Source organism: Mastomys coucha, unplaced genomic scaffold (assembly GCF_008632895.1).
Source record: "Mastomys coucha isolate ucsf_1 unplaced genomic scaffold, UCSF_Mcou_1 pScaffold5, whole genome shotgun sequence".
In the NCBI taxonomy this organism is placed as follows: domain Eukaryota; kingdom Metazoa; phylum Chordata; class Mammalia; order Rodentia; family Muridae; genus Mastomys; species Mastomys coucha.
Window position 1 is genome coordinate 80043096 of NW_022196911.1, and position 13121 is coordinate 80056216.

The 13121-nt window shown below is 38.7% G+C and overlaps 1 protein-coding gene across 6 annotated transcripts in view; it reads left to right on the plus strand.

Annotated features, from left to right (window-relative positions):
• The window catches only part of Acaca (acetyl-CoA carboxylase alpha), a 268630-nt gene that overhangs the window by 154156 nt on the left and 101353 nt on the right, over positions 1-13121 (plus strand). For 5 of the 6 annotated variants that reach the window (XM_031350925.1, XM_031350930.1, XM_031350928.1 and 2 more), the window contains 4 exons: positions 5657-5680; positions 8382-8525; positions 9332-9428; positions 10192-10299. In XM_031350925.1, the coding sequence (XP_031206785.1) occupies positions 5657-5680; positions 8382-8525; positions 9332-9428; positions 10192-10299 (373 nt within the window). The remainder of the gene's footprint in view (positions 1-5656; positions 5681-8381; positions 8526-9331; positions 9429-10191; positions 10300-13121) is intronic. The other variant, XM_031350927.1, reaches the window with a different exon arrangement.

Consider the following 13121-nt stretch of genomic DNA (forward strand, 5'->3'; position numbering starts at 1 on the left):
GAACTCAGAAATCCACCTGCCTCTGCCTCCCAAGTGCTGGGACTAAAGGCATGCGCCACCACTGCCAGTTTTTTACTGTGGCTTGTGGCCATTTAGCAGTTATCCTTGAGGGAAATGTATGTAAGATTCTTCAATCATTTTCTTGATACAGGGATACTTGATACAGCTTGTCTACTTCAGGGAGCTACTTCTCTATTTTTCAGAGTCCATGAGCCCAGCTCCTTAGTGAGTTCAGGTAGTTCTTGGCATGGATTGATCCTAGAGCTCAAGCTTTTATCATTTGCCATTCTAGAGGCCTAGGGCCTAGAGCCTGAGGTGTGTTTGTACCTGTCTTTCCCTCAAGCCACGGCACTCCTATCCCCACCCCCTTCTACTTCTAATCCCATGGTATCACTGGTGAACCATTATCCTAATGTTTTTATTTTTAACAGTTTGTTAGATGATTGGATGTTAGGATTTCTCTTAACCTTGAACATATTTAATGTTCTTCAGTTATTCTGTATAAGTTAATATTCTAAAATATAGCTATTTTATACAAATCTATCTAAAGCACATTATACTATAAATTCTTTGACAGCATACGACTACATTATTGATAAGCTGGGAGTACAAAATTTAAAACTCAAAATACATTTTGTATCTAACACACAGTAGTTAACTTGGGCAATTTTAAAAACTTTGCATTGATTTGTCATTCATATAAGTATCAAAGTTGATTTTGGATATATATATATATATATGTATATATATATATATACACACACGTGTGTGTGTGTGTGTATAAATATACTTGCTGTATATTTCTATACATATTTTATAATGGGTAAGGACTTATTGGTGTTTCCACTTATTTCGTAGATAGAAATTCATGCTTCAGTTAAGTTGCATTTCACCTTCTTTCCTATTTGTTCCTGTAAGTCTTCTTCATTTGTGTTAGACACTTTGGTTCAAGTGCTATGCTTTTCTCAGGCCTTACATCCAGAAGTCAGCTGTGCTCTCTTCTGATAACACGTTTTGTTCATAGTTGGGTTTAGTGGTTTGGCACCTTAGGTGTTCAGCTGTTGCTCAGTGTTCTAAAGATCTTCCTTTTATTTGTGCAGAAAGTTAGAAATGAGAAGCTTTCCATGTGACTAATCAGCAACCTGCTTCCACTCTTGAGAACTTTGATAATCTCTGACATCCAGAGATTAGAACCCTCTTTTGGATAGTACTGAGATACTCAAAAGTCATCCAACTTGTAGGACTTTTAGCAGTGGGAGCACTTGATTGTAGTTAGCAGGCTAGAATGAGCTATAAATAGATACAATCCTACAGTGCTTGCTTTCTTCATTCAGCATAGTCTGCTGATAAGATGCAAGCATCTGGCAGAAGAGAAGATTCTCAGCAGGTTTAAGTGCTTACCAGAGTGCTTTCCTGTGTCCATGGCTCAGCTTCCTGTCTCTGCTGTGTTATTTTGGCACTCAGGACTTGTAAGATTGGAGAGTCGAGTTTAAAGCTCTCAATATATCATTAGGGTTGCCCAAAGTCCCTTCTTGTCAGGGAAGACTAGCTGATTCCAGGGGGAAGGAAAAGCAGAATCCAGGGCACCTGTAAATCCCTGTAGTTTTGTGCTGTGGGTTTGTAGCTAATTATACAGCAGGCAGCAGTAATGTACTGTAACCCTGTTGGCATTCCTGTTTCAGGAATAGCACAGTCTTCCAGCAGAGCAGAGAAGGGGCTTAGAAGAGGCTGCAGTGAATGAGGCAATGATCATTTTATTGTAAACTCAAGCTTTGCAATGGAATCAGGGCATCTGAATGGCGAGGAGATTGGGGAGGGACACCAAGGGAAGTTCATGTTTCAGACATGTTTTACAGCTCTCGATTTGGAACAGAGTGACATGAGGAGACCACCACTAGTCACAGTCAGTTAAATTGCTCTTTCTTCTGCAGTACTGTTGTTACTGGCTGCTAGTAGGTTACTCAGCCGACCTTTTCTGTTTCTGCTTTGCTGCCTGATTTCAAAAGATTTGCCCTGTACTGGCTGTCAGTCACAGCTGGATGTAACAACTACTGGTTGTTTGCATTCATCCCCGTGATTTTCATATAGGGTTCTTTTTTTTTTTTTTTTTTAACTTAGAAGACAAAATAGCTAGAAACATTTTTATGTGATAAAAGATGTATATAGGGCCATCTAAAATCAAGCAAAATGAAATTCATCTGTAAGGGGTGGTGTGCAGGTTCAAAGAACTTTCAACTGCCAGAGAAGTTAGTGTTTGTTAAATTAAAAAGGATTCAGCTAGCACACAGTAACTCTCTGATTTTGCATTGATACAGGCTCCCTCGACAGACTTGGTAGGCAGGTCAAAAAATGAGAGGTAACTTAATACAAGAGTCAAAAGATTCTCTTCTCTTTAAAGTCTAAATTGTGTGGAATGCTAGCTTCAGATACAGAGATGAGAAATATTAGGTGCACATTCTGGTTTGTGGCACCATAGAGAACAGTATCTTTTAAAAAGATACATCTTCTTGCGCAGTTGTCATATCTGTAAAATGGAACTATAAAGGGAGAGTGAATCCAGTAGTTACCAAACATAAATGAAGATGGCAACATAGTAAATATGTTAAATATTTTAAACAGCAGAATTGAGAAGTTAACAACCCATTTATGTACTTGAAAATATAGTTGATTGCCTTATCAAAGATGATGAATATACAGTTGAATGTCGTAAATTTTATTTTTAGGTTCATAAATGGAATATTTGACCCTTATCTTTTTTTTTTTTTTGTATAGGCCATGGATGTAGACCTCTAGTATCTCAAACTATTGTATAGTTGGCAGTGTTGACCAAATTCTTAAACTGTTCTATTAGCTCCTATACAAAGTAAATAAACCTTAAGGATATGGCTAAGCATTGGCCTGCTTAGAGACAGTTTGTCTTTCCTTCTTGTTCATCTATTTTTTTAAAAGATTTATTTATTTATTATATGTAAGTACACTGTGGCTGTCTTCAGACACCCCAGAAGAGGGCATCAGATCTCATTACAGATGGTTGTGAGCCACTATGTGGTTGCTGGGATTTGAACTCAGGACCTTCGGAAGAGCAGTCAGTGCTCTTAACCACTGAGCCATCTCTCCAGCCCCCAGTTCATCTCTTTTTATGGTCCCCAAATTCTTAGTTTGCCAATGAGGATAAATTGGCCAAACTTGCCTCTCACATGATTGACTTGGAGCCATTTTTTTTTCTTTTAATTAAATAGCAATGTTAAGACTTCCTTCTAGCTGGGCGGTGGTTGCACATGCCTTTAATCCCAGTGCTTGGGAGGTAGAGGCAGGTGGATTTCTGAGTTCGAGGCCAGCCTGGTCTACAGAGTGAGTTCCAGGACAGCCAGGGCTACACAGAGAAACCCTGTCAAGTATATATAGACTTCCTTCCTTCCTTCCTTCCTTTTCTCCCTCCCTTCTCTCCTTTCTCCTTTCTTCCTTCCTTCTCTCCCTCCCTTCTCTCCTTCCCTTCCTCCTCTCTCCGTTCCTTCCTTCTTTCCTTCCTTTCTTTCTTCCTTCCTTCCTTCTCTCCCTCCCTTCTCTCCTTCCTTCCTTCCTTCCTTCCTTTTTACTGCCCCCTGCCTTCTGTATATATAGTGAGTACTTCTATGACAAAGCAGCAGGGGGCTCCCTATGAGAACTTGAAAATTGCTGTGGAGAAGAGCTAGCTTTTGGTTATTAGCTAATGTGCTTTTTAATTTAAGCCTTGCTCTTCTGGAAACTTAAGCCTTCATCCGTGAAGATGCCCTGAGGCTAGGCTAACTATAGACTATTTTATTAAGAAGTTGGTTAACAGTTGACATTGTACTGGTTTCTAAACTCTGCAAATCTAGATGAGTGGAGTCAGAGATTGCTTTGGCTGTAGGTTTCTTCTCTCTGAACTGAGGTTCCTGATAAGAGAGTGTAGATTCTTTAAGATCTTTTATATCACAAGAGTAAAGCACTCTGTATTCTTTTAAGCATCTTCAGTAAGTTTTCTGTTCCACTAGAGTCAGCTCTGCTGTAAATCTGCATATTGTTTATATTCTTGGGTGCCAAGTGCATTATAATTAAGAATTTCTCATGAATAAATCCCATTCTCTATATGAGAGCTCAAGGTATCCAGACTATAAAGGTTCAGGGGTTTGTACTCCAAGTAGCTCTTGTTGTCTTATGAGCTCACGCTGAAACAGGTTTGATGCAAAGAGCATTGCTGGTCACAAATCACGCGAGGTATATAGTTTGTGTCCAGTGATATGCCACAACCTTTATTTATATGGCCAGGTGAGTCTCTCCTGCTTCTTTCACTGCTGTGGAAAGTGCATCGTCTTCCTTCCCTGATCCTCATTCCCACACATCATCAGCACCTCCTGGCGTGTCCTGCCCATTAAGGCTTCTGTGTGCCAGACAACCCCAATAATGATTCAGTGCTGATGAAAGAATGTAAGAAGGTTAAAATACTAACCAGTCAACCCCCTTACAGTACCCCTAAGTTGTGGGTGATATTCTTTTGCCATTTTAACATTGACAGTAAGAGTTTTTGTCTGATTCATTTTCTGTTTGGAAATGTCTGACATCAAAATTCTGAGAAATAGTTTCAAATACCAAAGAGAATGCAAGAGTCTTTATTTCCTCTTTGTGTATTTCAATCTATCTTTTTTTTTCTTTTTCTGTTTTCCTTTTTTTCCAATTGTTTTTCAAGACAGAGTTTCTCTGTGTATCCCTGGCTGTCCTTGAACTCCCTCTGTAGACCAGGCTGGCTTCAAACTCAGAGATTAACCTCCCGAGTGCATATGCCTCTACCACTGGGCTCAATCTTTCTTTCATGAGTTTGGCACCTTCTTTATAAGAAAATTCTAAAAGTAGTCAAAGTTAGTACCATTTTATTAGTGAAAAGCCTAGAGTTTTCAAGCTAACAAAAATTAAAAAGTTGTCTTATACTCATTTAATTAAAGAATATTAACTGTAGCAAGTTATACCAAACTACTAGTATAACTTAGATTCCTTAGGATTTTCAGGGCCCTGAGGCTCCTGTGCCCTAGGATACGTGTTGCCTTTCAGAGAGGAAAAGTGGGGTGAATTTCAGGGTACCTGTATCACTGGATTCATTTCCTTATGTTTATTACATATTCCAGAAAAGCAATAAGGCAGGAGGAGCTATGGAACCAACTTCTGATTGCTCCTTTGTAATAGGAGCAAGGAACACTGTAGACATTTTATCAGGGATCATATTTCATGTTTCAGGTTAAGATAATGTGCCATATACTAAAGCTTGACTTTTTAACCAGTCTGTGTTTTACCAGTACTTCACATCATTATCATTATCATTATCACTATCACTATTATTATTATTATTATTATTATTATTATTATTATTATTATTATTTTGTAATGAGAGTTATGTTTAAAAAAATTCCTGGTGATACATCTGGACCCTTTCCTCAACAGCTGCTGTGGTGAGGTAGGTCAGGAAGAAGCGTGCCTCTTTGGAGGTACCCTGGGGGTTGAAGGGTAATGAGCACTTAATTATGTCTGCTGGTGCCAGAGCTGCTAAACTGGAGCTCCTGGTGACTGGTTTGTATCTACTCTGACAATTCTTTTATTATGGCTTTCACTAACCTATCAGTAACTAATTGTGGTTGTTTAATTACAGAGGGAACATCCCCACGCTAAACAGGTACCGTATATTTAGTTTCTTTTCCAATTAAAAGCACCCTCCCTCCCCCCAGGAAAAAAACAACTTAGAATAGTGAAACATGGAAAAAAAAAATCTACTACAGTCAACAAGCTAATGTGTTATCTTCTGCTGGGAAATCCTCAGCTTCCCCTTAGACATACTGAGTTACTCTTTCTGTTCAGAACACCTTCAGCTGTTCCAAAAGTGTCAGTGTGGCAGAGACTCCACTGAGCTCTGTGTAAGAGGGAGTGTGTTAACAGGCTAATGTTCAGCGTTGCTGGCAACATCTTGCTGAGTTCTCCTTACATTTGGGGCTTTCAGAGGAGACACTCTTAAGATTATTCTTAGCCTGGCAAAACATTCACAGTAGTAGTTTCTCTAATTTGCTTCTCCTTTCAGAAGAGTAAAATTCCAGAAATAGCTGAGCTCATGCTCATGTTTCATCAGTTTGTTAACTGTTTTTTGAAAGTGTTAAAGTGTTACCATGATTTAAAAGTCATTTTATTTTATACCTGTAATATTAACATTGGGAAAGTATATTAAGTTTTGTTACTTTGAGCTGTGTGAAGAAGTTCCCGAGTCAATACAATGAGAGAGGTATTTCAGTATGTGTTTTGCATTTCTCCTGCTTCCTTAGCCAAGCAAGGTCACATGCAAGTTTGAGAGGTCAGCAGTTCTGATTGGACAGAATCCAGAAAGTGCTAAGGCAGTGACAAGTTGGTGGCAAACTCTTTGTAGATGCTACATGTGACAGTATTTATAGGCTTACATCTTTTCTCTCCTTTTAAATACTAGTAACTATAACAAATTATAGCCCTATAGCTTCTATTTAAAGGTGGAAAGAAAGGAAGGAAGGAAGGAGAAAGAAAGAAAGAAAGAAAGAAAGAAAGAAAGAAAGAAAGAAAGAAAGAAAGGAAGAAAGAGAGAAAAAGAAAGGAAGGAAGAAAGAAAGAAAGAAAGAGAAAGGAAGGAAGGAAGAAAGAAAGGAAGAAGAGAGAGAGAAAGGGAGGAAGAAAGAGAGGGTATGTTTCTGCAGCCCCATTGGTCTTCCCTCAGAGAGGGAAGCTTGGTTCAGATCTGCCAACCTTAGCTGTTCTGGCCCATGAACATAGAGATAGAGGGAAACTGAATCTTGTATATATTTCCCATGGGGTTCTGTCCAGTGAAAATATATTTAATCCCATGTTTGCCACAATCACAGCCTGTTAGCTTATTTAGAAGGGGTTCCTTCAAATATTATCTGGAACCCTTTGCCTCTTTCCTGTCTAATTATAGGCAGATGGAAAAGGTGCCTCACAAACTTGCTCATTGCATAAGTATACTTGGTGATCCTAGAAATCAGGTAATAGCATTTCTGAGTTAATACAGCTCAGAATCCCTGTTTCTAGTGAGCACCATGTGTAAGACTTGCTTGAGTGTGCTTTATTTGTTTGTTTCATCCATGGTATCAATGGTTTCCTCTCTCATTCTGCCTTCTGTTTTCCAGTATTATTAAATGATGAATTCCTGTCCTATTGTCCTCATTACCAAAAGAATAAAACCCTGGAGTGTCAGTCTCTTTAGTCTGTGTGAGCAGCATCCTCACCTTACAAAGCATCCTTGTATAACAGGACTTGCAGTGATCCTCAGATCTCAAGCTCATGTTGCTGTCTCTTCCTCCTGCAACACTGCAGGTGGTGTTCTTCCGTGAGAGAGTTTTGAATAGTTTTCCAAAGAGCAGGCCTCATCATCTCACTCTGAATTTGCTTCAGGTCAATATGCCAGTAATGTATCAGACAAATCCTGGAGGCATCCTTTAGCTTGGTCCTTCCTAGCAGGCTGTTCTGATTGGTCCTTCAGAAATACCTTATGATATTATTTATGAGTACATTCTGTTGAGATGCATCAAAGAATATTCATATTCATTATGGAGTTAGATTGAACAAATCAATTCAGTTCTCTTGAAGCATCTCCATTTAGCAACTGATTGTCATGCTTACACATACTTTGAGACGAATGCTCTACCTTTATATCTTGCTAGAAGTTAATAAGGCTTTTGGTGGGGATATTTTTGCAGTAGTTCAAATGTGCTTAAATACAAAAAGGAATTTTTGCAATGTGGGTTTAAACTCTTTCAAAAAGGGAGAACTATAATCAATAAATATCTGTCGGTCAACCAAAGGAAAAGGTAGATACCTCAATAAAGTTCCTTTTGAGGACTTCTGTTCCATGATGATAACTTGCTATCATTATTTACTAAACCACTTCATTCTTCTTCATTAGAATTATTCTTCGATATTAATAAAACTGTATCTAGGGATATTTAATCTATTCCTAAGGGTAAAAATGTCTTAAATATTAAATAATTGCAACTCACTTGGCTTGCTTACTGTTTTTAAAGGAGATGGGGAAGATGCAGAATGGTTTTTACCCCTGTGTACTGCTCATTCATCCAATATATCATTGGGTTAAAGACTACCACACAGTTCCTGGTGCTCCTTAGATTTCTGTCTGATTAAACATTGGAGTGATGAAGCGATAGTGTTGGGAAACTCAAATGAAACATGAATCTTACCACAGCTTTATCTGTAGCGGGTAAAAAAAACCATATCTGCTCTGCAACCTGACCCCACATGACCGTTTTCTCCACACTCCTTTCCCCCTTGGTTAATCTCCCAGTCCTTGCTCCTGTTCTAATGCTCTTAATTGAATTATTATTTAGAATGTCCTTTGCCTCCAACCTCAACCACTATGGCATGACTCATGTAGCTAGTGTCAGTGATGTTCTGTTGGACAACGCCTTCACGCCACCTTGTCAGCGGATGGGCGGAATGGTCTCTTTCCGGACCTTTGAAGATTTTGTCAGGTAAGGCATGATGGCACTGTCTTCCCTGACTGTACAATGGAAGCCATGGGCCTCTAGTTTTGGAGGTTGGACTTTTCTGAAAATATAAAAATTCTCCTGAAGAGCCATGAGGTAGCCAAAGAGATACATGCCTTCAGAGAGATAGATGTCTTCCAATTTCTACTCCTCATTCAGCCTCTCCTTCTATTATAAAGCCTAGTCTGGGGGAAAAACAAAACAAAACAAAACAAAAAGGGGGGTGCAGTGGGGGAGAAACAAACAAAATCATCTTTACCTCAGAAGCTAACAGAAGAAGCTGTCTGCTCTGTGATGAGTGAAATGTCAGGAGAAATTAAACACAACACTAGAGTGAGCCCCACTAGAGACGATACATCTTTTGATTAAATGCATTCAGCATCTATCTGTTGATGTATACTGATGCATTACCCTAGGGGGAGGGGTAATTACATTGTCCTGTCACTGCTCCAGTCCCAGGCTCCTTCTGCTGCTTTAAGAGCGATGGTGACAGGGCTGCACATATCTTACATATGAAAACAAAACAAAGCAAAAAAGCTTTATATCATTTCTTAAAAGAAAAAATATATATGGTTTATTAAAGTTTAAACAATCCATCCTCCTAATTTCTGCCACTTGGTGATATTTTGCATGTCATCTCTAGCTGCTGGTATTTCTATTCTGCTGACTGTTGAGCACACGGTAGGGTAGATTATTCTTTTAGCCTAAGCTACTTACTGTAGCAGCATTAGTTTCCTGTCACTTGGGTTTCTATAGTGGACATTTCTCAGGTTTTTTGGTTTTTTTTTTAGGATCTTTGATGAAATAATGGGCTGCTTCTGTGACTCCCCACCCCAAAGCCCCACATTCCCAGAGTCCGGTCATACTTCGCTCTATGATGAGGACAAGGTATGGTGCTCCCTTTGGAAGACCACTTTGTACTCTCAGATGTGGGACTTACATTATATTATATTTTTTTGACTTTGGAATTATTACGAGAAGAATTCAACTTTTTATACTTATGTTATATTACTTGATTTTTATATGTCTCAAAATACTTAAATTAATGGATATAAATTCTAAATTTATGAAGTATTATATTAATTTTGAAGTCTGTAGTGGAGAGTGTGCTCCATTATATGTGTACCCATTAGAACTGCCTCTGTGTCTACTAGTGTTGCTTTAAAGATTACTTTAGTTTCTCAAGTTCCCATGCAGTGGTAGCTTATGTCTTTAATAGTCCTCAGGAAATGGTGGACTTGTATGTTTTGTTTTTAAAGGTGTCCTTTTATTAAATCCCTTCGTTAATTTCTCAGTAAATGAATGTTCCATTATTTTCCCGTGGTTTGGGAAATGCTTCATTTGGTGAGCTGTAAATGTGGCAGGTGGGCGCTGGCACAGTGCTTCCTTTCCCTCATGCACATTGTTTCACTCCCACTTTACCAGGGAAAAAAAGAGATAGACTGGGGCTTTCAAGTTCATGTCCAGATTTGAAGTCACCTCCTTTTATTTACCTCTGCTGGGACAGATGGGCAGTAGTTTGAGTGCGCTTATGTCTACAGCATAGCACACCAGAATGTCCTGTGGGTGTAGCTTTTGCTCTACCAGGTAACTTCTTCCACCTTCTGCAGCAGCCTCATCGTTTTCTTTGGTTTGTATTCTTGGGTTACAGGTCCCCAGGGACGAGCCAATACACATTCTGAATGTGGCTATCAAGACTGATGGCGATATTGAGGATGACAGGCTTGCGGCTATGTTCAGAGAGTTCACCCAGCAGAATGTGAGTCTTTGATTGGGTAAAAGCTGGTGGTGGCTCCTTTCTGCTGGCTACTTCATAGCCATCTTTTCATCCTTTTCTACCTGTAAGGGTTATCATTACTGTGCCTTTTATTATAACTCTCAAGACTATGGTTAGCTTTGCCTTCAGGAAAAAATTTCCAGGTAATTTAATGATCTATAATGATTATCTTTTTAGGATAAGACCTCAGATAGTCAAATGATTTTAAAGAAAATATGATTTCAATTCTCCTAGCATTTCAGTTTTGAACATTAGTTGTTCATTCTAGTCACCTGCTGAATACATTGCTTTGGTGATGAGCTCTACATGTGCTCAAACCCCACTCAGGTTCTATCTCTGTTCTTTTTCCCCCATCCCCCTTAAAAATATTTGCAGTACTTCCAGCTTCCTTTTTGTTTTTTTTTTGTTGTTGTTGTTGTTATTTGATTGTTTAAATTACTACTTGATCAGCATGCATACGTACGTACGCGTGTGTGTGTGTGTGTGTGTGTGTGTGTGTGTGTGTGTGTGTGTGTGTGTGTAGTTTGCTGTTCTTGTTATTTTGGCATTTTGTTGCAATTTTCTGAGACAAGATGACTCTATTTAGCTCTGAGTACCTGGAAGTTACTATGTATACCAGGTTTAGTCTCAAACTCAGAGAGATATGCCTGCCTGTACCTCCCATATATTTGAGATAAATGGCAACTTACCTTTTTTTGTTGGTTTTTGGTTTTCTAAGACAGGTGTTCTCTGTTTAGCCCTGGCTGTTCTGGAACCAGCTCTGAGGACTGGCCTTAAACTCACAGAGATTCACCTTCCTTTGCCTCCCAAGTGCTAGGATTAAACATGAGAGCCACCACTGTCTGGCAGCAGCTTACATTTTTAAAACAACAACAACGATGTTTACTTATACAGAAATTTTATCTCAATTTATTTGTACTTTTCTACAATCTCACAAGTTTTGCATGAGTCAGGTGTTACAACTCTAGTTGTAACACATGGAAAAGCTCAAGTTCTGAGAGGTTAATTAATACTGCTGTATATCCAAGCGGGAGTAATGGAGTTAAGGCTTTCATACCAGATCTAGGAGATTTGGAAAATGATACATTTTTATCCCTATAGAATCTAGTTAGGGGAACTGAGTAGACATGCTTAAGACGATAATCAATCAACAGTAGTAATGGTATAGAGGATGGAAGTCCCAGGCCTCCTGCAAACCAGGCAGCTGCTCTACTGAACTGTATTCATACTATGTGATAAGTGCTAAAGCTCATAAAACAGCCTTTAATGGCCACACCCTTAGCACCCTAAGCACCCTAAGCACTTAGTGCTTACTATGAAGAACTCAATAGATATTTTAAAACTTAATTCAGCCCTCTAAAAAGTGAATGCCCTTGACCTTCAGATCAGGTAAAGCTCTTGGTAGATACCTAGGTGGGGAAATGGTGATGAAGTAATTAACATGAGCCAGCATTTACTCTGACACCACAGGGCAGGTAGACTGATGCTGGGCTTGCAGTGACCAACACAAGGAGGTTATACTTTCAGAGAAGCAAATAAATTCACTGGCTTGGTAATTTTTTTCTATAAAAGATGAATACTATCTTTAGGTGGTAACTACCTAAAATCAGCCTTCTTCGGCCAGTGACCACAGTAATCTCAGTAGAGGAGTCCTGATGTACATGGCAGTAGCCGCTTCTTGGAATAGGTCAGTGAAAGTTACTGTCTAGACTTTTTGGTGTGAATTAACTATTTGATTGTGTTTTCACAACTTCAGGCCTTTTGTTTTCCTACGCCCTACGGGGATTGGATTGCTGGTCATCCAAAGAGGTTCCTTTATTCTCACACTGAGGCTAGGGAAATCTGGTGTCCTTGCCTGAGGCATTTAGAAGGGTAGGGCAGAATGCTAACACTATGAGCTTAGAGAAAGTTTCAGTTAAGATGCGTATCTTAGAATGCTTGCTATTTTCATCTTCACATTTTTAAAATAGATATAAGAGAAGGAGGGAAAAGCAATTTTGAAAAAAAAAACGGGAATGATAACTCGTTTTGTTTCTCACTTCATAATCATACTTGTAGCAGTTTAGAAAAAGTTTTTTTTTTTTAAGGCATACATTAAACTATCAAATAGGTTGATCCAAATTGTCCAAATAATCTTCTAGTCCCAGCATGTCCTTTTTTTCTCATAGAAATTAGGATCATATATTTGTAAATGACTTGTGGAGGAGATTGAAGCAGTCAGTGTAAATGGAGTTTCTCCAGGTGATGACGCCTAATCGCTGGGTAATAGCTGTGGACTTGCTGTGAGACCTGCATTATTACAATGTAATCAGAATCCTGTTGCTCTGCTGTTATTGTCAGCCACTTGTGGAATTTTAAAAGCAATAACAATTTTGATTTTAAATCATGGCATTATTAAAGTTATTTTCTTCCCTTGCCAGAACATAGCTATTGATGCTTGTCTTTGAAGGACTCTGTGTAGTGGAATGCTCTGTTGGTGTCTGGAGAGCCTGTTGCTCAGCTCACTGACTGAGCATCTCTGTACCTCCTTTCTTTTAGCTGGTTTTTGTAATGTCAGTATTTGTTTACTTACACTGGAGTATGATGACAGTGTGGATAATCTTTAAAAGTTATACTAAAATTTACTTATATTTGACCTAGGAATTGATCGTGGAAGTTCGTTTATGGAAAAATATATTTTCTCTATTAGTTTTTGCTTATGCTATCAATAATAGCAATGGTAATACTCAGTAATATCATAGTAGGAATCGAGAAATAGGAGGAATGGCTTAGAAACTTGCTTTTTTTTTTTTTGGTTTGTCAAA